A 25,014-nucleotide genomic window follows, 5' to 3' on the forward strand; every position below is an offset into this window, starting at 1 on the left:
TCCCCCCAGATACCCCCTCACCCTTCCTTCCCCCGTCATGGCGACATGAGGAGCCCGCCGGCCACCGCCGCCGCCGCCGCCTCGGGCATGGGCCCCGCACGGTGCTGAAGCGCCGCGGAGGAGCCCCGGCGCCGCCGCCCCGCCATGGGGTGCTGATGGCCGGGCCCCGCCGGGCACCCCGCCGCCGCGCAGGGGAGGTGAGAGCCGGGAGGGGACGGGGGGATCGGGGGTGTGGGGGGCGTGCGCGGTGCGCGCACGGCATCTCTGTGCAACGCTGTAATTATAAACGCTGTAATTACACACGCGCAAAATAAACGCGCGCAAGGCATCCTGCGAGCGATGCTTTGTGTGCCCGTGCGGATGCGGTGCCCGTCGGTGCCGGCGCGGGGTCCTCTCCCGCCCCTCCGCCGTGACCCCGTGCCCCATGCAGGGGCTCAGCAGCGCATCTGTGCCCCGGGTGTGACTCTGGTCACAGCGCGACGCACGGGATTTACAGTCATAGAATGTTAAAGGGGTTGCAATGCACCTTAAAGATCACGTAGTCGCAACCCCTTTGCCATGGGCAGGACACCTCCAGGTGACCAGGTTCTTCCAAGCCCCATCCAGCCTGGCTTGGAACACTTTCAGGGTTGGGGCATCCACAACCTCCCTTGGGCAACCTGTTCTAGTGTCTCACCACCCTCATAGTAAAGAATTTCTTCCAAATATCTAACCTAAATTTCCCCTCTTTCAATTTGTACCCATTACTCCTTGTCCTATCACTACAGTACCTGAAGAAGAGTCTCTCTCCAGCTTTCCTGCAGGCCTCCTGGTTTTGGGTTTTGTTCCCTTGTCTTCGTGTATTTCATTTGCAGAGATGGGCTGCACTCTCTCCCTGCTTCCCTCTTAGCTCTCCCGTCTGCAATGGAAGAAGTTTCCTTGAAGGAAGAGCAGCATTGTGTTCTCTAAATCCATCTCCAGAGGGGTGAACTGAAAGGAGTGAGATTGCCATGGGTTTTTGTGCTTACAGTAGAAAGCAAACTGACAAAAAAAATCCTCCTGAAAACTTGTCCATTGAACACAGAAAAACCTGCTCTCCTATCCTCCCCTTTTGACCCTGTGAAGGAGGGAAAAAGGAACAATCCCTCACAGCACCACTCTTAAAAGTAAGGGTGTTAGACGGCAAGCTGATTCAAGCTTGAGTTTAAAAATTATTTCAGCACCAGCCTTTGTCTGCTCCCAGACATTTCTTTCTGTGGTTTGCTGCAACAGCATGTACACGGCACAGCCCCTTTTTAAGACAGAAGGGTGAGATTTTTTTAAATTAAATGTTTAAACTGAGCAAGATGCGAGTGGTGCATGACACACTTGGGAAAGGGAAGCATCTCCCGTTTGCCTGCAGAGGTGACAGCTGTGCCCCCCACCTCTGCCCCACTGTAGGTGCACCTGGAGTCCAGGTCAGGCAAGGTGAGGGTGTCTCTCAAAAATCAAATCATGACATCTTTTCCTTGTCTCGAGGGTTGGATTTTGGATCCCTGCAAATGATTCAGATTTGGTTATCAAGTAGTTTGGCTGGCTTGTAGGGCAGGGGCAGGGCTCGTTCTCATCAGTGCCTACACAGACCTTGGCGTGGGATGTGGGAAGTTGATTTTTGGCTTCTCCCCAGTAGGAACTGAACTTTCACATGGAGGGGGGTGTGTGTATATAGATACACACACACTTAATTATCCTTCACCCCCGTGTAGAACTTAGGTACAGTTTGATGTGGCAGAACTGATCTTAGCTGCTGCTATTACTGTGTCTGTTCTGTATTCTCTGCACTTTATTTGGTCTGGGACCCTACTTAAAAATACTGATACTGCCTCTGGTGGGAGCCTTGCTCTGTCGAGATCCTGTCCACAGAAGGTCCTCCTTGCTGGATGCCAGCCAGGGTCAGGCTTTCCCACTGTTCCATGTTTGGGGTGTCACAGGGCTGCAGCCCGTGCTGGTGAGAGCCCGCAGTGAGCAGGAACTGTGGGGCATTTCTCTGGTCAGGTCTTGGGAGCTGTGTTTCCCTGTCTCCACACCTGTCTTCCAGCTTATAGTAACCCTTTGATGCCGTCAACATTTGTGGTGTTCTCAGGTTATTTTCAGGTGAATCCGGTAATATGTACATACATTGATCAGTTTAATCAGGGGTCTGCCCAAGTGCGAGGCTGTTCAATGCCGCTGTCTTTGCTCGTGTCACTGCCCTGGGAGAAGCTTTTTGGTGGACCGAGTGTTTAGAGCTTTTTAAAGCTTTGAGCATCTCCCCTGTAATTACAGTTTCTTTCATTTTCCATCCTCAGCCTTTCTGTGCTCACCTGCCTCTTAGCGTTCCTCATGCATGGACTGAAATGAGACCTCCAGCAGCGTCCCTGTGGTGGAAGGCGCCTTCCCTCAGGGCCTGCTGGAAGATGCTTTCCCTTGCACACCTGCAGCCATCCAGTGGTTAAAGCAATAATTAGTCTTGACCTCATGCTGAACTGGCTTTTTGGGAACACTTATATTCACGGGTCTAATCTTTGTGTTTTTACGAGGCACATTTTATATTTAGGAAATAAAGTTCAGCATCACGCTGATGTAAATGATCCATTTGAACTGGGCGATGGGAGGGAGAGATAAAACACCTGCAGCTTACTTCACACTGAGAGATTTTTTTATAAGTCAGGCAGGACCAGTGGCCTCAGGAAAACTAGACATGGTATTTTGACTGCCAAATGGTAACCCTTAGGGCTCGATTACCTGAGCACGGACCAAACCTTGAGTGAAGAAGACACGTATCTCCAGATGGAGTGAAACACGGCTGTGGGATCTGTATTCCTCCCCTGCAATAGGTACAATGTATGCCAAGAACTAGCTTGCCCAGGAACCTGCCTGTATATGCCTTTTTGCCTTTGCTCCCATGACTTTGTGGGGCCTGAGGAGGTCCTGACCAAAGAACTGGTCACCAGCACACTCCAATGAAGCACCAGGATAGCCAGGCTGGTCATCAAGGAGGTGGATTTCAAGGGGGATTCTACTTCACTGAGAATAGTTTCTTTGAGAACACAGCACAATAATAGCTATTTTCAAAAGCCAGAAAAGCACAGTGAAGTCATTGAGATGGAAGGAAATCTCAGGTGCCTCCAGTCTCTGTACGAAGCAGATGTGGTCTGACATTTTCCCTTCCTGTGTGTTTGCTGACTGCAAATATTATCAACACTCATTGACTAACCACAGCGGGTATTTGCACTTGCTGTGCCATAAACTCCTCTAAAAGCTCACTCATAAATAACATGTTACTGCAGATACTCCATATTGCTCATCGGCCCAGACACCAAACATCTTTACCAGGATGATGGGCACTGCTGGATGAATCCATCTGCCAGAGGCTTTTGTACCTTTCTGGTGGTTTTTCACCGCACACAGCAAGATCCTGTTTCTTGGCTGGGGTGACTTGACTACAGTGGTCTGCTGGACAAGAACTTGGCTCCTAAAAACTTCAACCTTTACCCTTTTTAATAATTTTGACTGTAAATCTTGGGGCTGTTGGCATGCTCCTAACTGCAGCCATGCAGCTGAGCCATCAAACTAAGCTTAGTCTCCGTTTGTGAGAGCCCTGCGAGTGTGTCCGTGCATGCAGTGACAGGAGCAAAGTGGGATTCACACAACTCAGCGGTGGAAGCAGCAGCAGGAGCACTCCAGCTGCTGTTACGGACTGCCTCAGACACTCTGCTTCCTTCCCCTTTATCTGTACCCCACCTCTCAGAGCTCCCATGTCTGCGTTCATTTTATTTTAGGCTCGGGACTGGTTTTAGGTTGTCCGGAGCTGTGGGTATATCAAGACTGTCATAGGACAGGCAAGATGAACACACAGGGAAGAGCCAGGACTGTGCCTGTGCCATGCTATTTTTGCGGACAATTGGAATTACGTCCTTTTCTGTATTGTCTCAACAAGATGCTAATTAGTCAGCAAGCTCAAGCTCCTGGAGGATAATTAAGCTTTATAAGAGCAACCCTCTTTGGTTGATGAGAAAGAGGAGGCAGTACCCTCAGAGCACAAGAATGCTGCTCTGCAGCTACTGTGCTGTACCTCATAATTGATCTATTGTTTCAACAGCAGATAATTCCTCATTTCCTCATAATTACCTCTTTTTACTGCCTCACACTGTATCCTGATATTAGCTGTAATCACTGATTTATCCTGAAGCCAGTCAGAATCTACAAAGCAAAGTATTGGCCTTGGTGAGCACTTACGCTTTCAGACAAAATTTTCTTTTGTTGTTGTCAAGAGGAATCAAGCCATTGTAGTCAGACATTTTTTGGATGTGGGTGTTGAACTGGGTATAAACTTGTTTGGTTTTATTGCTGTTCATTGATGTTAATGACTGACTACTGCCAAAAGACAAAAAGAGGTACTGCTGAATCCTGTCTCTGTGTTTTTGCCCACAGAGGCATTGTATTTATTTGGTTTCAGGGGATTATTTTACTCAAAAGGTGGTGCATGATGCTTTAAATTCCAAATGCCTGTTGGCCCTTGCCTGTAGAGAGTTAGTTTTTATGAGCTTGAAAGCCTCTGGCCCTATTAAATGAAATTACTGCTCTCCTTCATACTTTGTGAGCTTGGTTTTCCTCGGAGTGACTTCCTTCAAGTTACTGTTGATTTATACCAAGTTACATTGGTGGTGGGAGAAGTGAATCATGCTCTGCATGTGTTGCTTTTAGAAGACTACCAGTGAGACATTACATAATGCCAGGTTTGGTTTGCCCCTTTGTCTTTTGATTTTAAAGCCTTCCTGCTGCCTGAAGAACAGATGAGCTGCTCTGGGCCCTTAGATCTGGGCTGCTTTGAGCCTTTAGCCCTTGAGATCCCAGAGTGCTTGAGGCTGGAAAGTACCTCTGAAGGTCACCTTGTCTGAGGCCCTTGCTTAAGCAGGGCCACCTAAGACCAGTTGCTCTGTACCAGGTCCAAACATGGAGCCTTTTCAGTGTCTCCAGGGATGCAAACTCCACAGCCTCTCTGAGCAACCCAGCCAAAGCTCTGTCACCCTCCCAGTAAAGAAATGTCACTGGTTACCGCCCTCTGGATACAGTCATTCAGCCACTTTTCAATCCACCTCACTGTCTGCTTATCCAGACCCTACTTCCAGCCAGGAGTCTGCCCAGATCGTCCTTGGCCTTCCTCTTGCTACCCAAGTACTCAAGTCCCTTTAGTCTCTCCCATAGCTTGCCAGACGCAATTCCAGCTGGGCTTTGGCTTTTGTGTAACCTCTTCCCCCAGCTGCTTCTGCTATCCCATGGTCACTGCAGCCAAGGCAGCCTCTGACACTCACATGTCCCAACAAGCCCCTCCTTGTAGGAGGGTGGGAGGTCCGGTGGAGCCCTTCTGTCCCGGATCCTCCTGGCTTCCTTAAGCTCTGCCACATTGTTCTGCCTGCACATGCCACAGTCGTTGGGAGTCCCCCACGGGGACCAAGGCACCAGCATCTCCTCTTTCCAGTAGAGCCTGTATCCCTCCACTGCAGCACTCCGAGCTCACAGGAGCCATTGCACCACACCTCTGTGTTCTTTCACCTGCGCACACCTCTCCATGCTACCTCCCCGCGCTGTGTTCATAAGCATACACGCTTCAGGAAAGCACCCCAACGTGCTTACCTACCAGAAAGGGTGTGGGGGATTTCTCCATAATGGAACCTCATAGATGTGTCCATGCTTACATGCAAATGCTGAAAGTGACCCCACTTAGGTATCATTTGTTTTTATCTTTTTGATGCCGCCTTGTCCTCTCACCCCACATCCTTTGAAACTTATTTTGTAGTTATAAACCTTGAGGTGGGGCAGAAGCTTTCCTTTTAGTGCCAGGAGGCACCTGCTTCCACCCTTCCCCTTCTCCCCCAGATGCTTCACTTACCCTGATGGTGGAGGTGAGCATTGCCTGCTTCTTTATTGTAGGTGGGACTGAGGCTCTCCAAGCCTGACGAGTCCCAGAGAAAATCTTGTCCATCTGCCATGAAACTGATGGTGTGCAGCCTGCTCACTTCCTCCTTCACTTGGCACCACAGCTCCTCCAAGACAGCCAAACCTTCTGCAGGACCAAGGCCCTTGGCACTCCCTGCAGGAGAAATGGCCCCATGGTGTGCCACCAGCGTGCCTGAGACTGGTTATACTGGAGCAGGGCTGCCAGAATCCCCCTTCACAGCAACTCGGATCCACATGAGCTCTGGCAGAAGGTGGTGCTGCCTCAGCTGCCTCTTATATAGACTTTTCCCAGGTGCTGCTGACTGGGTGCTCGGCTCTCCCTAAGTCAAGGGGCAGCTGGTGATGCTCCTTCGAAACTGCTGGGGTTCCCTCAGCCCCCTGGCTTGGTGGCTCAGCAACAGCAACACCTTTGAGTTCCTCAGAGCTTCACAGGTGTTCCTCAGTAGTCCTGGACCTTGACCCCAAAAGATCCAGAGAGTCCCAAAGTAGAACCCAGAGGCTGCCGTGCAAACCTTGGTCAGTTGTTTCTGGGAGCTGCTTGTCCCTTTGCCAGTGGTGTACAGGGAATTTGTACAGGGCTCAGCCATTGCTGTCTTGGATTTACCTGTCACTTACATTGGAAAAAGCATAAAAACAGTGAGGGTTGTTTCAGCAGACGCTCGTTTCTCTGCTTTATTCTGCCTGGTGCTTCAGTTCTGAACAAGATGGCACCATCTTTTTGTCATGTGACCACTGTGATTATTCCAGGTGAGGGCTGACACCCCAGTGCACACAATAAAGGCTCACATTCCTCACCTATGCCTTGGGATCTGCTGCCAAACAATAGCCCATTCCTACTGAAATCCATCCCGTGGCTGATTTTTATAAATGTTGTGAGGAATTTACATCCTCCACTGATTTTTAGGTTCAAATAAACCAAAATCTCGGAGCAGAACTCATGAAAATATATTGAGTTTCATCTGCTCTTTGTATCAACACATACGTTCTGCAGCTGGAGCTGTTCTCCTAGGGCTGAATCCTGAATTCCGTTTTATCCACAGTTTGCTTGGTGTGTTGCTGCCGCAGCAGGGACAGGAGCTGTGATTAAAACAGCCTGTTTGCACCACTCGGAATATTTAAGCCGTTACTGACCAAAGGCCTTTCTGGGCAAAGGCTGCTTGAGCAGACTCATCTTGGCAGTTGCCAGACAAAAAGGAAATGCAAACCTCCACCTCCTCCTCCTCCTCTGGCAGTTCCTACCAGAGCCACTAGAACAGGCAGTGGGGCAGGCATGGGTCTGGAAGCACGCCCATCTCACCAGGAGGGAAGAATGGTGACATTGTCTGAAAGTTCAGTCAGGAGTTAATCTTCTACCTTGTTTTTTAAAAGTCCCTACTTTGAAAAATACCGTTTAAGTTTCCTGTAAACAGCAAACCCCTGATGTCAGTCACAAGGCTGGGGGAATGAAGGATAGCAGAGATCTCTTAGAACTGGTCCAGTTTATGGAGCAGCCCTTTTCTGGAGAGCCCCTCCTTCCTAGCTGCTAAATGGACCCTGGGATTTCTGTTTCAAAACAGACATAAAAACTCCTCCCTTCCCTCCCATCAAAACACTGCTCTGCATTCCCTTTTCAACCCGTGGCTTTAGCTGGCAGGTTCCTTTAAAATGTTTGGAAAAATTCATCTGTTTGGAAAACCGGCACCAAAATGAGGTCAGCTTTATTTGCACTCCCAGGAAAAATCTGGTTGGAGGAAAAGAAGTGGCGAGCGAGCGTGTGATGAGCCCACCTGAACGAGGCTGCCAAAATACCTCACAGACTTGCCTTTGTGGCAGGTTGTGGGAGGCAGCTCGGGTGAGTCACACAGACAAGTGGCAAGGGCCCTCTTCCTCTCCCAGCCTCCAGAAAATTGCCTCTTTCCCAATTCGGGCTTAGCCACCCCTCAAACGTGCTGCTGGTTCAAGGTGTGAGATCACCCACAGCCCCCAAGGTCTGACACGAACGCACTTCTCATGGGGAAAACTCTTACTGTACTTGGTATGTGACCATACTTCGTATTCTTACTGTGTTTGTATCTGCTTCAAACTGACTTGCTTACTTAGGTGTCAACATTTGAAATTATATTCCCGAACATACTTTTCCCAGCCATTTAGCTTGCAAAATTTTTATTGTCTCACAATAATACTGTCAAGCTGTTTCCACTGGCCATTTATTTTGTACAACCCAAACCAGGTGATTGGAACCCACACTGGTCATCTGCTCATTTATTGCTGTCACATCAGGCTGTGCTTTGGGATTTCCCTCTGCCCAGCACAGAGTTCCAGACTGCTTCTCTGCTGGGGGGTAAGGAAAGAGTTAAGCTGAGAGAAAGCCCCAGATACTAAAATTAACATCCATCCCAGCCCCCGCCCACAGCTTTGAAATTTCTAATCACAACTTGCAGTTAGACATTCCTGCTAGCAGTAGGCTTGGATCCTTTGAAATCACAGATGGCTGGCTGGAGCTGCAAGGAATTCAGTCTCTTCCTCTCTTCCTTCTGCTTCGCCTTCCCCCCACTGCCCAGAAGAATCTGTTTGAAGGTCATCTGTGAGGTTTTATTATTGCTTGCTAAAGCTGAAGCAGATCTGGCTGCTGGTCCCTGATAATACTTAACAAGGCCTGCAGAAATTGGTGTGGTGGTTCAGCTCTACTGGATTTGCCCCCCTTGTTCAGAATACCCACCTGGTTTGATGTGCAAAACAAAGGCAGTGGAGTTTGGGCTGTCTCTAGTCCTAGAACTCTTGTTAATTGTTTACAAAATGAGCCGTGTTAAAAAAGCAAACAGACAAACCCCCCCATAGCAAACAGAAAACAAGTCACAATCGAAACCAAAGAAGTTTTTGTTACTGCCCTAAATTACTTCAGTGATCCTGTTTATAGTGCAGTTGTATCAGGACAGTTAAATTGCAACTGGAGGCAGGAAAATCAGGAGCTATGTTAGGAGCTTGTCCTGCTAGTGGATAGTACCTTCCTGGAACAGCATCTTTTGTGTGCAGGAGGCACTTTTTATAGTCACTGCAAGTGATTACAAGGTTTGGAAAAAACCCAACTCCTCTATTTTGCATCCTACACGAATGCACCCCCCAAACCATGAAGTGTTTCTGGCCAGGGAGTCGTCTGCCCCAATTCCTGCAGAAACTGCTTTTGGAAACTGTAGCCTGCAGCACTTCGCAGCCTAAAATCTCTCCAGGGAAACGGAAAAGTATTTCTTTGAGCCAAGGTAGCTATAAACTTGGACCAAAGAGAGATCTTTAGGAGATGAGAGGTCTTTATTTTATGGATCAGCTCGGGGTATTTACCGTGGATAAGCAGGTGATCTTTAATGCCTCTCACAAGTGAAAACCTTGCACCAAGGTTTTCGCTCTAATTTTAGAGCGAGATCCGACTTACAGCTCCTCACAGGAGATGTCAAAGCCGGTGCCTTGACTGGGATCACTTCTCCTTTATTAACTCCCCATCTATTCTTTAAGAGGTTTCAGTGCAGCCAGTTGACCTTCCAGTGAAGATTAGGAACTTCAGGAACTGTTTGAACAGTGGCTGAAAGACTCCCAAAGTAACCACAGAGGAGAAATAACCCGAACCCAAAAAGCCAGCACCCTAGAGCTAAAGTTTAATTTTAAGTCAGGGAAAGAAGCAGACAGCTGGGGTGAGTTAGTTCATGGTGGCTGTCCTGGCTTGGGCACTTCCTCCAGCCATGGAGGAACTCAGGCTCGGTTGCAGAAAAACACGGGAAATTTTTGGCTGGAGCAGATGTTTGGCGTGGGGGCACGCTCAGCTGCCCTGCTGGCCCTGCTGCTGTGTGAGAGGTGCTGCCACACCGACAGGGACCTGCAGTGCTGGGCTTGCTTTCTGGGCCGCTCAGGTATTATCATCCTGAGCTGGGCAGAGACAAGAGTCCGTGGACCTCACTGTGCTGGATTTTGGGAAGCTGTGCCAGCCCTCCTGCTCCTCATCCTCTCAGAGCCCGATCTGCCCTGGCTCCCTTGTGTTTTGGGAAGCCTGCACGAAGTCCTGCTGGCTGTTTTTCCAATGGCATGCATTTATCTGATGGAGAGCTATGTAAATGCAGATGCAAACTGGATTCAGCCCCGGGGTGCTTGGCCAGTCGCCTGGCTGTGCTCTCTGTGCTGGAAAACTGTGCACCACTGTTGCTCCAAGGGAAACTTTCAAGCGCGTCATTCCTCTTCTTTTTTCCCTTATAAAGGTTATTGTGCCTCAGCCCTCAATTGAATTACGTCCCTGGTTTACAAAGGAAAGGTTATTTCCCCTCTCTTTTGCCCTTGGCAACTGGAGAGGAGTTGGCAGCAGTGCTCACTAAAAATGCCCCTTGCAGGGCCCTGGGTATGTCAGGGGGCTCCAGGGACGCCCCAAGCTCTCTGCTGAGGCCGCTGACCAGCCCAGGCAGCACAGGGACAACCTCGGAGGGGAGCAGGGTAGCTAAAAGCTCTCTTCTGGTTCCAGAGGCCTGTGAAACCCATTTGTGTTGTAAAAATGGTGGGAATGTTTATCAGTCACAACAGAAGAAAATGGCCTGAAACTTTTCCCTGTGTGGTCTGCAGTGATTTGGGGGTTGGCTAATTACTCTATCTTTCCTGCAAAACCAAGGAAGGACCATCAATATTTCATATTAGGAGACATGGTCGGGCTAAATATAGCTCCTGCTTTTTTCCTGACAAGCGTGGAGTGAGCTGCTCCCGGTCCCCCAGCTCTCAGCACTGGTCCCAGCTTCAGCCTCTGCCGTGGGTCTGGTCCTACTCATGCCACATTCCACCTGGTGCAGTGCTCAGGCCACCTTTGCCATCTTCTCCAGCTGTGGTCTGAGACGGTGAGGGATCCAGCCTTTGGGAACTAGTCCAGCCATGGGGAAAACTGTGGCATTTGATGGGAGGATCATGAGATGCTAATGAAGCCCCCAAGGGAAGGAGCTGGAGGTGAGGCTGGGAATGTGCATCCCTGTTTCCCCTTCAGCCCCATTTACAGTGAGTGTCCTCAGGATCAGCCCCAGGTTTAAAAAAGAAATGCAAAATCGAGTAAATGGACGTAAATAAGCTGTGGTTGGAGGTTCTGGAGTTTCGTTTCCCCAGGCAGAGTCTCCCTCTGGGCAAGTGAGGAACTTCTAACAGGGATTTTTCAGCCCGCAGTGGCCATTTGGGGGCTGGTGGGAAGAGACACACCACAGAGCTTTAGGGGTCCTGTTTGGGACTCCTGGTTCCAAGGTGTTCAATCTATGCAGTGACATCTGGAAATCTTGTTTAGGGATATGCCAAGCCAGTACAGGCTGTCCCTTGGTCATGGAGCAGCATTTGTTTTATAAAAATCTAATATAGATGGGGTTCCTGTTCAGGACAGAGGGCCCTGACATTTATTTGCCAGTTAAAACATTCTGGGCTCCAGGTGGGACTGGAGTGTGGTACTATACCTGGTGCAAGCTGTGTGAATAAAGAATAATACTTGTTCTCTATCAGTCTTGATCTTTAAGGTTTCCTTTAGCTCTGGGAAAGCACCTTGAAACTTCATTTGCTCAGAGCTGTTTTTGTTATTATTTATAATAATGGATCATTTTCCCTGTGAATTCTGTTTATTTTCTTGGAGTCGGCACCTTGTTTATTTCCTGTAAATACAGCCTGGACTGTTGTATTCATGTGAAAATGCCTGGTTAGTGTTTGGCCAATAACCACCTTTGGGGGATTGCACAAGACCTCACGCAAAGAACTGAAGTTTCAATAACTTTCCCATGGATTTACCCTTCAGGGCTGAATTGTTTTGCTTAAGTGATTTAATACTGTCAAAAATCTGCAGCCAGAGTCATGGTAGGCAGTCTTAGAACTACCTAAATGACCTTTTCCATCAGATCATCTTCTCCATTTGAGAGCAGGTGGTGGAATCCGTTGCCTTTAAAGAAATAAAAGATAAGAACCTTGTCTCTGCTTTGTTTTCCATTTGTAATGGACAAGTTTTTTGACAGGCTGTTACTGCCGAGTGAGGCTGCGCCAGGGCCGGGGGAACAGTTCATTTCCTGCAGCTTTCGTCCCCTCTGCACTGCCTTTTGCCTGGACAGGCACAGCTCAGTGTTTCACTAGGCTGTCTTTGGTTTTGCAGGTAGCTGTATCCAGCTGGGTGGCAGGTGGATCCAAGGGTTACCATGAAGTTTTCAGGACCCCTGGAGAGCCAGAGGTTGTCTCTCCTTCTGGAGATGGCAATCTCTAGGGAAGCTCAAATGTGGAAAGCACGTGTGCCGAAAATTCAGCCCAATCAGGTAATGTCTGTCTTTCACATCATCCATCCTAGCAGAGGCAGGAGACTGTCCGGGGGGGCTTGGTATGGGAGCAGCTGAAGGTGTTCAGGAGCAGTTACCTTTCCTGAGACTTGGGGAATCAGCCTCTGAAGGAAGTGATTCCCTCTTTATCTGAGGGACACACCTGCCTCCAGGGGCGCAGAACACACTGCACAGCACACAGGGTTAGATCTCTGCTGGGCTTGTGAAAGCACACACATACATAGTCTTGATTAAATTGATTTTACAAATTGTGTGGATCATTAGCGCCTGTTTCTGCTGGGCACCAACCCTGCAACAGTTCTTAAAAGTAGTTTCATTTTCTTGGAGTAATTCACTAATGACAGCACCGATCTGGTGCCTGCTCCAGGAAGAACCCCACTACTCCAGCCAGACTGTTTATGGAGCAGGATGCAAGCTTGTGTCAAGGGAAGCAGAGCCAGGCACTGGCCTGTTGCAGTGAGGAATGTTCTCACAGGACTGGAGGAAAATTCAGGGTGGAAGAGCCCACAGGGGCTCTGTAGTCCAGGCTCCCTCTTGGCTCGTGCCACAGGGAGGTTGCACCAGGCTGCTCATGGCTTCACGCAGCCTGAAGTGGGTTTGTGCTCTTTGGGGGAGGCTCTGTCTCGCCTGAGCACTCACAAACACCTGTGCCCTCCACAAAGTTCTGTCTGAAACAAAATGTGAAACGTGAGGATGTTGGCACAGAATTTCTGGCCCTTTGTTGCCGGGTTGGGCTGAAATAACCACACTGAGGGCTCGGATCCAGGCTTGCTGTTGTTGCACCACATGAAACGTTCACACAGGTAAGTCAGCTGTTGTCAGAGCTAATCCCTGTCGTGTTTGTTTTCTCCGTCTGGCAAACAAGAAGCTGCTGCTGTGGGGGAGGAGCAAATACATTTTTAGGGGCCTCAGTATTAGTTTTGCTAATCCACATTTCAGTTTCCAAAGGAGTGATCTGGCTGTCAGAGGTGTGGAGTGTGTTGTAGCTGTGGCTGTCTTGAGGCACGTACAGCTTAAGATTCTGGCTTATGGTAAACCAGCCTGTTGTTCCCTGCTGGCAGTACTCCTGGGGTGATTATAATGTAGGGAGATAAGATTACAGGATAACAAGATAGGGTAGGGACCAAACCAGATTCATGGGTGAAGATTTCACAGGGATGAGGCATTTGCCTTTCTGCCTTGGTGAAGTTGGTTCTGGTGGCTCAGAAACCACCATCCGCCTCAGGCAGACTTCCCAGCAATCCCTCCTCTGTGCTTGTCCTTGCTCCTGGAATTTCCACCCCCAAAACGCGTGTCTCGGTGTAACCTTTTTCTTTCTATTTTCCTCCACGTCAGCTCACACACTGGCATTATCAGTGCTGTGCTACTAAATGCTTTCTAGCAGTAAGGAATCACTAGCTGGGAGTGGAAGCTCTATGTGTGTGTGTGTGAGATGTAGGAAGGTCAGATGGAGAGGAGAGCATAAACACAGCTGCCTGTTCGGGGGAAATCCGGACTTGGGAGGCCACGGAGCAGCTGAGAACACTCCTGTCTGTAATGACACATTTCACTTTGGCGACAATGCAGGCATGGACATTCAGTGTGAATTATCCTATTTTCTGTATTATCTGGGAGAAGATAACACCAGATTCCCTAATATCCACTGCCGTCTTCTGAAAACGGCTGCAGCAGCCTAAAACCTCCCTTGCACGACACTGTTGTTTATTTCTCATGGCATGGGGAAATCTGCATCCTCTGGGGATCAGATCTGGCACCCCGAAGCGTGTGGAACTTTCCGTTCCCTTCTTCAAGGGTGGACCGGCTGCACAGAGGTTTAATGAACTCACCTGCTTTGCCACTGACAGCGTTGAGTGCGTCTGCAGAAATCAAATGATCTGATTGGAGACCCTAGGGAGGTATTTTTGGGGAGTAAACTTTCTGTTTTGACTCTTCAGGAGACGTTTTTAGTTCTGGTGTTTAAAACCGGAACAAACTCAGTTTCTAAATATGTGTCAGTTGAGGTCTTTAGGGGAAGAAAGAAAGCTGTAGTTGTAAAAGCAGGAAGACTTTTCATTTTTACGATGGGGTGCAGATTATGTTGGGGACTTTGTTCCTGGTGATTTAATGTACGTGATTCTTCTGTTTCGTCTGTGCTTTTTGTCTAAAAACTCCCGTTTCCCTCCTTTAAATGCAGGCCAGTGTTCTGGGTATGTGCAGCATACCAAAGCCAGAGCACACAAAGGCTTTTCAGCCTGAAAAAACAGGTGGGCTGAGTCTGGAACCTCCTCCTGCTTCTGAATGGATTCTTTTCCCCTCTGGGTCCCCCCTCCCGCCATGGGTTATATGAGATGCAGGTGACATTCAGAAGTTTTCTTGGGGATTAAGGCTTGAGAAATGGAGCCGTAAAGACTGGTCAAAGGTTTATTTTTGCATATTACCACGTAACTTTGTGGCTGACAAGGGTGTGAGCCAAGAGTTTTGGGTTTATTTTTATAGAAAGAAAGTGTCGCTTGTGTCATGTCTCCTTTCTTTCCTATTCTGTCTCACTCTGTCTCCCCACTTGTTCTCTGTACCTCTTGAGGAATCAGGAGAGCTCAGTTTATTTCCAGTCCTAATAAAGGCCACCTGCTCACTGCCCAGGAGCCCACAGGGCCCAGGCAGCAACAGATAGGGGGAAAGAGTAGAACACCTGTCTGGGACAGCAGACCTTTAAGGAAAAGATTATCAGCTGAGGTGTTTTCTCTAGATGAGGCAGCAATAAACTAGAGTCGTGTTTGAATTCACAGATAGTATTTATTTTAGGCTGCATATTCCAAAAGTCTCAAGGTATGAGAGAGATCAGCATCCCTAGGGATGATTTGCTCTGTGCTTGCACTCCGGAGCGCCCAAGTCATGGCCTCTGGTTTTCCTGCCTGGAGCAGGGGTGATACACAGAAAGTACCTCTGCCCCAAGGAGGAACCTTCGCCTTCCACCCAAGGGACTTTCTCACTTTCAGCCACCAGAGTGTCTCAGTTTTGCTTTTAGTTTCAGTTAACTAAGGATCAGTGACCTCGCTGCTTAATTAATTTTACTGTGCTGCATTTTGTTATTTGTGTTTGGAGGGTGACCCAGGGACAGCTCTGAGGGAGAGGGATAAAGCCTGGTATTTGTGTGGGAAGCTCTTTGCCCTGCATGGAGCAGCAGCAGGGATTGTGGGGGCGGGGGGACCAGTTCTTACTCCTGCTGCCTCTCTCCTAAACCTGGCTGTAACAACCTTTCCTGGTGTTTAAACTCACCTGTCTGTCTGTGTGAGGGGATTCTGCCCCCACCCTCCTGCTCCGTTATTTGAAGCTAGGGTCTGGAGTTTTTTGTAGGGTGCCAAAAAGAGCTGGAGACTGCCCTTCTTTCCTTTGCTTCCCCAGGTAGTTTTAAGGAGCCAGTTTTATTTTGGAGCCTTCCTTGTGCTGGACATGCACCGAGCTGAGGATGTTTTGCAGTTGCTCCTTCCTCCCACAGGCGCTGTGGGGCTGGGTTTGGTTTAATTGCACATCCCAGCTGCGCTGTGGGTTTGGGTCAAACACCCTTTCCCTTTGCATGGCAAAGACCGGCCCTGCAGGCACTGCATGTGCAGCTGCTGCTCCTTGTGTTCCAGCCTGCTGGTAAAGCTCACCCCCAGTCTGAAATGGTGCCTGTTGGCTGCCCATGAAGGGCCGGAAGATCCAAGGAGAGGTCTCAGGAGGGCCGGGGAGGAGAGGCAGCACAGAGAGACAGAGTCTTACCCTTCCCAGCCGTGCTGTTTTTAGGAGAAGGCCTCACCTTTTGCCTTGGCAGGCGCAGGGAAACGGGGCCCAGCCAGGACAGACACCACTGGGAGCTGTGGAAGCTGCTGCCTCTTTTGGTGGGACTGAGCAGGAACGGGATTTGCCAGGGATGGAAGGGCTGGGGGGGGGGGTGGTGGTGTTGAAATCCTCCCATGCTGGTGAGGCAGAGCCCTCCCTCCCCAGCAGGAACACCACACATGCCATCTGCACCCCCTCCTCGAGCATTCCCCTTCTTCCCCCCCGGGTACAGCCAGGCCCCTTCCCACTGTCCCAAACACCTTGAGCAGAGTGTTCAACAACCTCTCCTGGTGTATGGTGTGTTCATTGTGCTCCTGGGCCATCCTGCCCCCAAGGGGGCTCACATTTCACCCTGGAGTTGCATCGATGATTTTAGAAAGAACCAGTGTTTCTTGGAGTGCAGAAAATAGCAGGTACTTTTTATTGAAGATCCAGGCTGTAGCTGAGTAGCAGCTGAGAGCAGAGAGGCCCCTTGGAGCAAGCAGACAGTGCCCGTGACACCAGGGCACTGCTGGGGCTCAGGGCACAACACGGGCACTGTTACTATCCATGGAAGGTACACCTACTTGTTTCAGGGGTGGATGCAGCCTGAAGTATTTATTTTGTATCGGTTCTGGGGTGGTTTTATTCTAAACTCCTGCTGCTTTGCCCTCATGGTGTTGCTGGGGGCAGTTGCAGCCCTGCTTTTCATGCTTCTGGACGCATCCTTGCTGATCATGCCCAAAAATCCCCATCGGAGCCAGACCAGACAGTTCCCTGGTTAATGAGCAAGGCTCTAGGAGAGCTGGAGGTACTTCTGAACTGTGTCACAGGAAAGGATTTTATGTCAATGACTGAGCTGTGCATGTGGTTGAACTGTAGCTGTTGTCCAAACAGATCGATGGGAGAGACACGGGCCAAACACCTAAAGCAAGCACCAAACCCAGACTGCAGGTGAAGCTGTAGCTGCTGCAGCCCTGCTCCCAGTTAACTGAGCCACTGAGAGCTTTGTGTCAGCTGTCTGCAATTTTCTTTATTTTAACTGGTACTGAGCTAGAAAAAATCCCCATAATCTGAAGAAAAAAATAAACCTTTCCTCACAAAATGCCGGCAGGGTCCCTCCACTCTGCTGTTAGCAAGGGGAGTTTTGTTCCAGCTGGGAATTTCTGTACATCCATATGGTTCTGAGGAGGTTAAAAACATAATAAAAAATAATAACTAAATAAATAATACCTTTCTGGGAACTACTCTGGAGCTGAGCCTGTGCTGTCAGTGCTTGACAAACTGCAAGTCACCCATCCTCTTTTCCCCACCGTACAGTGACACTGGAGTGAGGTTTGACATTGCTGTAAGGAAAGTTGTCTTTTCCAGGGCAGGTTTTTGGGATGGGATAAGTAGCTGTGGGGACAAAGTGGTGATTGGGGCTGGCTCCAGGCTCCCCCTTTCCAAAGGAGGTTTTGTGTCTGTGCTGAGTGACTCCTGTGGAGGTAAAACCTTTGGTCCTTTGGGACCTTCTCAGCCCGTGTGTAAGAACAGTCTATTTTTCTCTCCCTCAGGATGTAGCCATTTCTCCAAGGCAGAGGGATGAGGTCATCCAGTGGCTGGCCAAGCTCAAGTACCAGTTCCACCTTTACCCAGAAACGCTCGCCCTGGCCATCAGCCTCTTGGACAGGTTTTTAGCGGCAGTAAAGGTAAACATTTGCAGCTCCACAGACGGGAACAGATTCCTGGCGCTGCCGCACTGTTGGCGTGCGCGGTCTGAGCCGTGTGGCCAGATGGAAGCGCTTCCTTCCCCGGCACTCGCCCCTGCCCTGCTCACACGTTTGTGGGCAGCACCTGCTCTGCTCCAGAGCCTGATCCGGGGGCAGGGAGGTTGGGCACGCAGAAACCGCTCCCTGTCTGAGCCTGGGCTGACTCGGGAAGGCAAAGGCAGTGCCCACGAGCCCCAGCCGCAGCCCCAGCCCAGCCCTGGGACACCAGCACCAGGGAAGGGCCCTGCTCACCTCCACGGCTTCCTTCCTCCCATTTGTACCACCCCGAATTGCTGGGGCACCTGCTAGCAGGAAACCAGCCGGGAAAAAAAAACAGATGAGAGGTTTGGGCCTGGCAAGGGGGCTGGTGCAGGGAAATGGGAAAAAAAATGGGTGAAGAAGATTGAGACACAGACAACGACTTTTGGGGGAGCAGTTCCCTACCAAGCTGCTCTACAGCCTGATGGACTGCATCTTGCACTGAGGTCCAAGGGGTGGGAAGGAGAAAGGGAAGCAGACACAGGTGGAGGCTGTCCATGTGACAGCTGTGCCCTCCTGCTGTGCTGAACCCAACTGGAATAGATGAGCCCCTTTGGGTTTAAGGCTGTTCCTCCATATAAAGTGCTTTAAAAAGGGGGAAAACATTTGTGCTCCCTGCAAGTGGGACCTGCTGCCCCTCTGGCCCTGTTAGCTGGGCTGCACTTTGCACCTGCCAAGTAAAAAAAACAAACTCTGCTCCAGCCTGGAATGCCTGGCCTGGAGCTGTGAAGTCAGGCTTTGGAAGTTCGTCTCCTACCACATTTGCTCAGTTACATTCCATCCTCACCAACCCGTGCTCTCATCTGCACGTGTCTCACCCCACCACCACGGTGTTGGGTAAGCCATATCCCTTAGGAGATGGGAGCCTGGAGGATGTGTTCCCAGCCTGTGCCCTTGCATTCCCGTGTGAGAGAGTTTGGTAGAACACAAGTGACATCATTCATTAACTCCCCCCTGAAATATTAATAAACATTGATCATGTTTTCATGCAAGCCATGGAAGTTATTCAGAACCCAGAGCAGCTGATTCACTGTAATGCTGAGATGGCAAAGATTTAGATCCCTCAGCAACCAATGCCCTCTAGTGCAGGTTTTCTTTCAGCAAGTTGGAGCAGCCAGGGAGTCTGTACTGAAAGCACAGGAATACCTGTCCAGAGCCCACTGCATGCTTTGGACAGTGAGTGGGAATGGGGGCTTTGCCTGGGTGAGCACTGGGGTTTTGTGCTCCCTCCCCAGTTTTCCTCTCCCATGAAGCTCATTCCTGTGATGCAGCTGAACTCCTGTTTTTTCACCAGGGGCTTCTCTGTGGGATTTTATAATGAACACCACCAGTCCCTTCCCCAGGAGCAGACTTTGGGATTGCTGGGACTGGCTGTTACCCAGAGCCAGCAGTGTTGGTGTATCTCACTGCACAGCACTGGTTAGCTCTCAGCAGGGCCCAGTTCCAGTCCTGCCCTAAGGGAATTCATTCCCTTGGACACCTGAATGCACAAGTGCAGGTTGTGAGTGGAATTCAGGTTCGGCGCAAGATTTTCACTCCCCTTTGCCTTCACCATCTCTGACTGCAGGCAGGAGGCCCAGCTGCCAGGCGCTGTTCATGGCTCTGCAGCTGTGCCAGGCTTTAGGAACAGCCTCTGCCTTTCCCAGCCCCAGCCACTCTGGAAGAGGTGGCCATGGCCAGTGGTTGTTACGTTGACAGTGGAAGTAAAGCCCCTTGTCAAGGTGGTCACATGCACAAATCTCACAAAAACTCCCCCTGTCCCCTCTAAAGTCCACTTACCTTGCCTAAAAACCACCTCCCTGTGGAAGGGACCAGCTCTCCCCCACTAATCCCTGGGCCACATTTTTGGGAACTGTAGTGTGAAATTACAAGTGGTAATTTCACAAGGGTTTTTTTAAAAGTTTTTCTGAGTTACAGTTCCCCAGGCAAAGACAGTCTTTTCCAATTCCCATTTCCCTTCCCATTCTGCGTCAGACCCGCGGCAGCACTCGGAACAGAGCTCTGCTGCAGCAGGTGAAGTGGCTTTTCTGAGAGGGGACGAGCTCCCCTTAGGATTTTCTTTCCCAGTTCTGCTGCAGTGCCTAAACCCGAGCTCTTTCCAGTCCCACGCTGCCCACTCCGATCGCGGGGCTGGCAGATCCCTGCCCTGCCTGACGTCACGGAGCAGGGATTTGTGCTTGGCACAGCTTGGCACTGCCAGGGCGTAGTCAGAGGTCAGCTGCACATCCACAATGAGACGCTGGGGCTCGGGATGCCCCAACAGAAGGATCAGGGCATCATTGCTGCATCACACTGACACAGAGCCCTCTCTTATCTCCTGTCCCGCAGGCCCGTCCAAAGTACCTGAACTGTATTGCAATCAGCTGCTTCTTCCTTGCTGCAAAGACCATTGAGGAAGATGAGGTAATTCTGTTCTTCCTACCTTGGCATTGTTGGAATTATCTGCCCTTCCAGCCCTACCTTTGCCTGCTTGTGGTGGCTGACGCTTGCCAGGACAGGAACAAAGCATCTAGTGTGATTTCTCTATAATGATTTGTTCTCATTTCCTTTTTTGCCTTGGCTTTTGCAGAGGATTCCAGTACTGAAAGTGTTGGCTCGGGATAGCTTTTGTGGTTGTTCTCCAGCTGAAATTCGCAGAATGGAGAAGATCATCCTGGATAAACTGAACTGGGATCTTCACATGGCAACGCCACTGGATTTCCTTCATATTGTAAGTAAGGGGCTACCCATGTCCTTTCTGGTGTCTGTCAGTGCAAATAATGTGTCAAGAAGCACCCAGACAAAAATTCTACTTGTAGGGTAGCAAAGACTTTGGAATATACTTGTAATTCCTCTGTACCTGTAGTTTCTGAAAGAAAATGCCTTGCCAGAGAATTTCAGAGGAGACCTGTCACTCTTGGAGTGTAATATCCAAAACATGGGTCTGTCCTCTTTGGCCTGGTCTGGAGTGTGTTAAGCCACAGACTCAAAGCTCCTGAAAATCGTGCCCCTAACTCTTCACTGCCAGTGGTTTTCCTCAAAGCTAAATGCCAGGCAGCAGGGAAACAAGGAGTGCAGCCATGAAGAAAGACCCAAGGGTGGGCTGTGATTGTGGATCCATGCCTGCTGCAGACCTGCACGGCCAAGAGCCAGATCCGTGCATGAGAGGAGACCAAGGGAGGTGTCCTGAGGTTCTCTGTGGAATTTTATCCTCGCTCCTCGCCTGAGGCGTTTGTCTGGGACCCTAAACACCACATGTGCACTGGAGAGAGAAGGGTGGATGGGAAGGCCTTTTGCAGAGCCCTAGAGCCTGGTGCCCAAGCAGGTCGCACCGGAAAGGCTGGTGGGTTTTCAAGCTTTGGGGGGTTCAACACGGCGGGTTTTTCCCCATGGGGCAGAAGTTGCCTCCGAGGTTAGGCTGGAGGACCCTTGTGTGTCCAAGCTGTTACAAAGGTGCGCCATGGCCTGGCCAGCGCCACCAGCTGCCTCCTGTGCTTGTGTCCCGCAGTTCCACGCCATGGCGGTGTCCAGCAGGCCGCAGCTCCCCGCCCTGCTGCCCACACCGAGCCCCTCGCAGCACGTGGCAGCGCTCACCAAGCAGCTGCTGCACTGCATGGCCTGTTTCCAGCTGCTGCAGTTCAAGGGCTCCATGCTGGCGCTGGCCATCGTCAGCCTGGAGCTGGAGAAGCTGCTCCCCGACTGGCTGGCTCTCATCATCGAGCTGCTCCAGAAGGCACAGGTGAGGAGGGCAGGGCACACGGAGCGGGAAGGGACCGGGGCTGCATCCTGCTCGGTGCTCCAGCGATCCAGGCCAGCCAGGGTTCTGAGATTCCTTGCTGCCCATGGCTGCCTGCTGTTCCACTTGTGTGGGGATGGCTGGGTCTCAGCCCAGAGGGACAGCAGTAGGGACAGTGCTGCCAGGTCTCAGTCCTGACCACATCCACTGGGTGATGAGGAGGAGCCGTGTGCCACGATGTACACAGGCCCTTGCTGCACCAGGGAGAAAACACACCAGGGAAAAACTCAACTCGTTAGCGGCTCTGCTATTCATTACAGCATACAGGGAGCCTCCCAGGTACTGGGAACACACTCCGGCTGCTAAAAACAGGCAGTGAAATCCTTTAATACCTCAAAGTTCTGCCGCCTTCCCCCATGATTCCCATGAGGTGCAGGAAGGAGCAGGGGGTGTATCTGTGGAAGTCACTGTGGTAGGGGTCCTGTGTCCAGCATGTTGTTGGCAAGTGAGGCACACAGGGGGCTGGGGCATTGGGAGCCCGTGCCCTCTCCTCACCCTGCCAGTGATCCCATAACAGCCGGTACCTCTGCTTGTCTTCCCCCTCCAGATGGACAGCTCGCAGCTGATCCACTGCCGGGAGCTCGTGGCACATCACCTTTCCACTCTGCAGCCTTCTCTGCTGCCCAACTCTGTATATGTCTACAGTCCCCTCCAGCAGACCCTGGTGACCTGTAACAGAGGAGCGTTCCACCGCCAGCCCTCCTCTGTCCCAGGGCCGGGTTTCTCCAAGGACAACGGCCGGCCAGAAGCGCCCGTCACAGGTACAGCCGCGCTCTACCCGCACCTGCCCGCCCCCAGCAGCGGCTGCAAGCCAGGCTCCGCCAAGCGCAAGGTGGAAGAGATGGAAGTGGACGACTTCTACGACGGCATCAAGCGCCTCTACAACGAAGACCTGGCTCCGGAGGCAGTGGCCCTGGAGAACATGGGCTCTGTTTGCGGTGCCGACGTCTCGCGGCAGGAGGGCAGCGTGTCCCCTTGCCCGCCTCTGCAGCCGGTGTCTGTCATGTAGCTGCGAGTGCCACCACGGGACCTGGAAGCCCGTGGCCTCAGCGGGGCGAGAAGGGGCCGTACCTTGTCAGGCTGAACTGAAGGGAGCCAAAAGAAAACCAGGAAAAAAAATCCCATCCCTTTTCTGAATTTTATTTCTTGTGCGGCTAATTATAGTTCCACTATTTAAGCACTTAAAAACACAAAAAAGTATAAAAATCTAAAAAAGACCCAAAAACCAAACAAAAAAAGTAGCAAAAACCTGTTCCTTTCTAGTGTTGTCGGTTCCACTGTTTTTCTGCTCCTGTGTGTTGTAACCCATTCTCCACATCCGAGAGCTCACATCAGCCCTGTGGAGCTGTTCCGGGTTTCCCAGCCAACTAATGCCTCTCTGATCCCATTCCCACCTGCTCTCTGCTCCCTTTTCTGCTTCCTCCTCTTTTAGTTCTCAGCCAGTCTCATGCATGATGTTCTGTCCTGCCCCACCTCCACCACAGCTTTCTTTTGCCCTTCTAAACAGAAAACCTCTTTTGTTCATACTTGGGTGTTTAAATGTGAGAATATTGAAAAACTGGATTTAAACAAGAGATTAGGCAGGAAAAAAACCCAAACCAATGCTTGCAAGCTGCCCCACACTTCAGTAATTCCCACAGGAGTGGGAAGGTGCTCTGTGCCTTGCGCAGAGACTTCTCCCAGTTAGACCAGTTTGCCTTTCCCTACATAGAAAGCAGTTACTGGGTTTTGTATCACTAGAACCAAAACTATTTTTTCCTTGCTGTGTTGCACTCAGTGTGGATTCTCACCAAGGCTTGGTTCTCTCCCATCAAGTGTCACCCTTCAATTGTGCAGAGCCTCGTTTTCCCTGCACATTTCCCAGCACTGCTGGGTGAGGTGCTGGGGTGGCTGTGGATGCCAGAGGTTTGGAACATGTGTCATTGTCAGCCACAGAACCAAAACAAAACACCCCGACCCTCAAGTTTTGTGTTCATGTAACTTCTAACCAAGAGTCAGACCTTTAACGCGTCTCCTCCGTGTGACACCCTGTTCTCAGAACACCCTGTCCCGACTGTAAGCTCTCTCCACAGCCCTGAGGAAGGTATTGTATCCAGAGCCATTGTACTGATGAAAGCCTTCTGGTAGCAATAAAGAAAGTTGTCCTGGATTCCCAGTCTGGTGTTGTGCTTTTCACCCGAGACCTGGATCAGTTTTACCAGAGGCAGCCAGGGAGCTGCTCTGTGCCAGACCCTTGGAAAGGTGACATGAGAGGCGCTGGGCAGCCAGGGGAGCCACCCAACATGAACTCCTTGCCTCTGCAGCAGTTCCAGCTTTAGTCCCAGCTCTGGTGCTCCTTGCTCTGGGCTGCTGCCCTTCCAGGCTGAGTGCCTGGCTGGGATGCTGCTCCATGCCCCCTGTGCCGGAGCCCCTCCTGCCCTGTGCCTTCCAAGGTGCCATCTTAACTGCAGCAGTCCACCACAACAGCCTTCTCTTGGGTTCCGGCTTCTTCCTGCCATGGCTCAAAAAATCCCCCTCAAGGCCACATTTCTCAGCAGGGTGTGTGTCTTCCTTCCCTTCCAGCCCTTCCTGCCATCCTTAGAGTATTTCCAGTCCCTGACCTTCTCATCCCACGGCTCAGTTTTCCAAAGCCAGGCTGCTGAGCAGGCTCAGGGTGTCACTAGCACACCTCCAGCAAAGCACCCTGCCGCTGCAGGATATCCCCGGTTCTGGGGCTCACTGCTTCCAGCCCATGGCACGTTACACATATTTTCAAGTTAAAATCACACTGGCTTCTCCCCCTCCCCATGCTCCTTCCCCCCGAGGTTTGAGGGCACATTTCCCCTTCCCTGCTCGCAGCACCAGCACACAGGCATTTGCGAGGATCACAGCCTGTTCCCATCACACACACACACAAGGAGAGGAGCTGGCACGGGCATGGCAACAGGGAGCCTGTGCCAGCTGGCAGCGGCCTGGCTGGCACAGCAGGGAGGGGAGCTGCGCCTCAGGAGAGATTTAGGTGCTGCTGGGGCAGTTTGCTGTCCCAGGTGTGCTGCAGCCATGGCTGTGCATCGCTCTGGGAAGGTAACACTGTCCTTGTCGCCATTTCCCGCTCCCCAAAGCGAAAGGACAGGACTAGGTCCTGCACCGCTGCACACTGGGCACAGCCCTGGCTCGTGCCAGCCTTTGGTGGAGAGCTCTGCCTTCCAAAAATGAACCCAATTAACAGCATCACTGTGGCTCTCCCAAAATTGCCCTTGTGCTGCCTGGAGCCAGCCAAGCCACAGTGCCGACTCGGCAAGCCCAGGGAAGCGAACACCTGTAGAGGCAGGACTCAGTCTCCCTCGCTGCAAGGCAGCTTTCCTGTTCCCCAGTCCCAAACACAGGCATGCCCCAGCCCCGGTGGGCTGCAGAAGGAGACAGACACATTTTATTTCCTTGG

The 25,014-nt window shown here is 50.9% G+C and overlaps 1 protein-coding gene across 2 annotated transcripts; it reads left to right on the top strand.

Moving 5' to 3' along the window:
- Window positions 1-23,742, top strand: CCNI (cyclin I). 2 transcript variants are annotated; one of them, XM_048303492.1, is made up of 7 exons: window positions 3-197; window positions 12,074-12,230; window positions 17,585-17,719; window positions 20,147-20,221; window positions 20,388-20,528; window positions 21,306-21,536; window positions 22,141-23,742. In XM_048303492.1, exons 2-7 carry the CDS (start codon window positions 12,117-12,119, stop codon window positions 22,600-22,602), a joined length of 1,158 nt encoding a protein of 385 aa, XP_048159449.1. In that variant the 5' UTR covers window positions 3-197; window positions 12,074-12,116; the 3' UTR covers window positions 22,603-23,742. The 2 variants fall into 2 exon arrangements, with proteins under 2 accessions (XP_048159450.1, XP_048159449.1); XM_048303493.1 differs by lacking the exon at window positions 21,306-21,536 and having other exon boundaries at window positions 1-197.
- Window positions 23,743-25,014: the final 1,272 nt, after the last annotated feature.

This window comes from Corvus hawaiiensis, chromosome 5, assembly GCF_020740725.1.
Source record: "Corvus hawaiiensis isolate bCorHaw1 chromosome 5, bCorHaw1.pri.cur, whole genome shotgun sequence".
Classification (NCBI taxonomy): domain Eukaryota; kingdom Metazoa; phylum Chordata; class Aves; order Passeriformes; family Corvidae; genus Corvus; species Corvus hawaiiensis.

Bases quoted from the DNA above. Each gene is read 5' to 3' on its own strand.
- CCNI (XM_048303492.1), top strand. From the start codon at position 12,117: ATGAAGTTTTCAGGACCCCTGGAGAGCCAGAGGTTGTCTCTCCTTCTG. The intron at 17,720-20,146 runs GTAAACATTTGC...CCTGTCCCGCAG, and splicing joins GGTTTTTAGCGGCAGTAAAG to GCCCGTCCAAAGTACCTGAA. The intron at 20,529-21,305 runs GTAAGTAAGGGG...TGTGTCCCGCAG, and splicing joins CACTGGATTTCCTTCATATT to TTCCACGCCATGGCGGTGTC.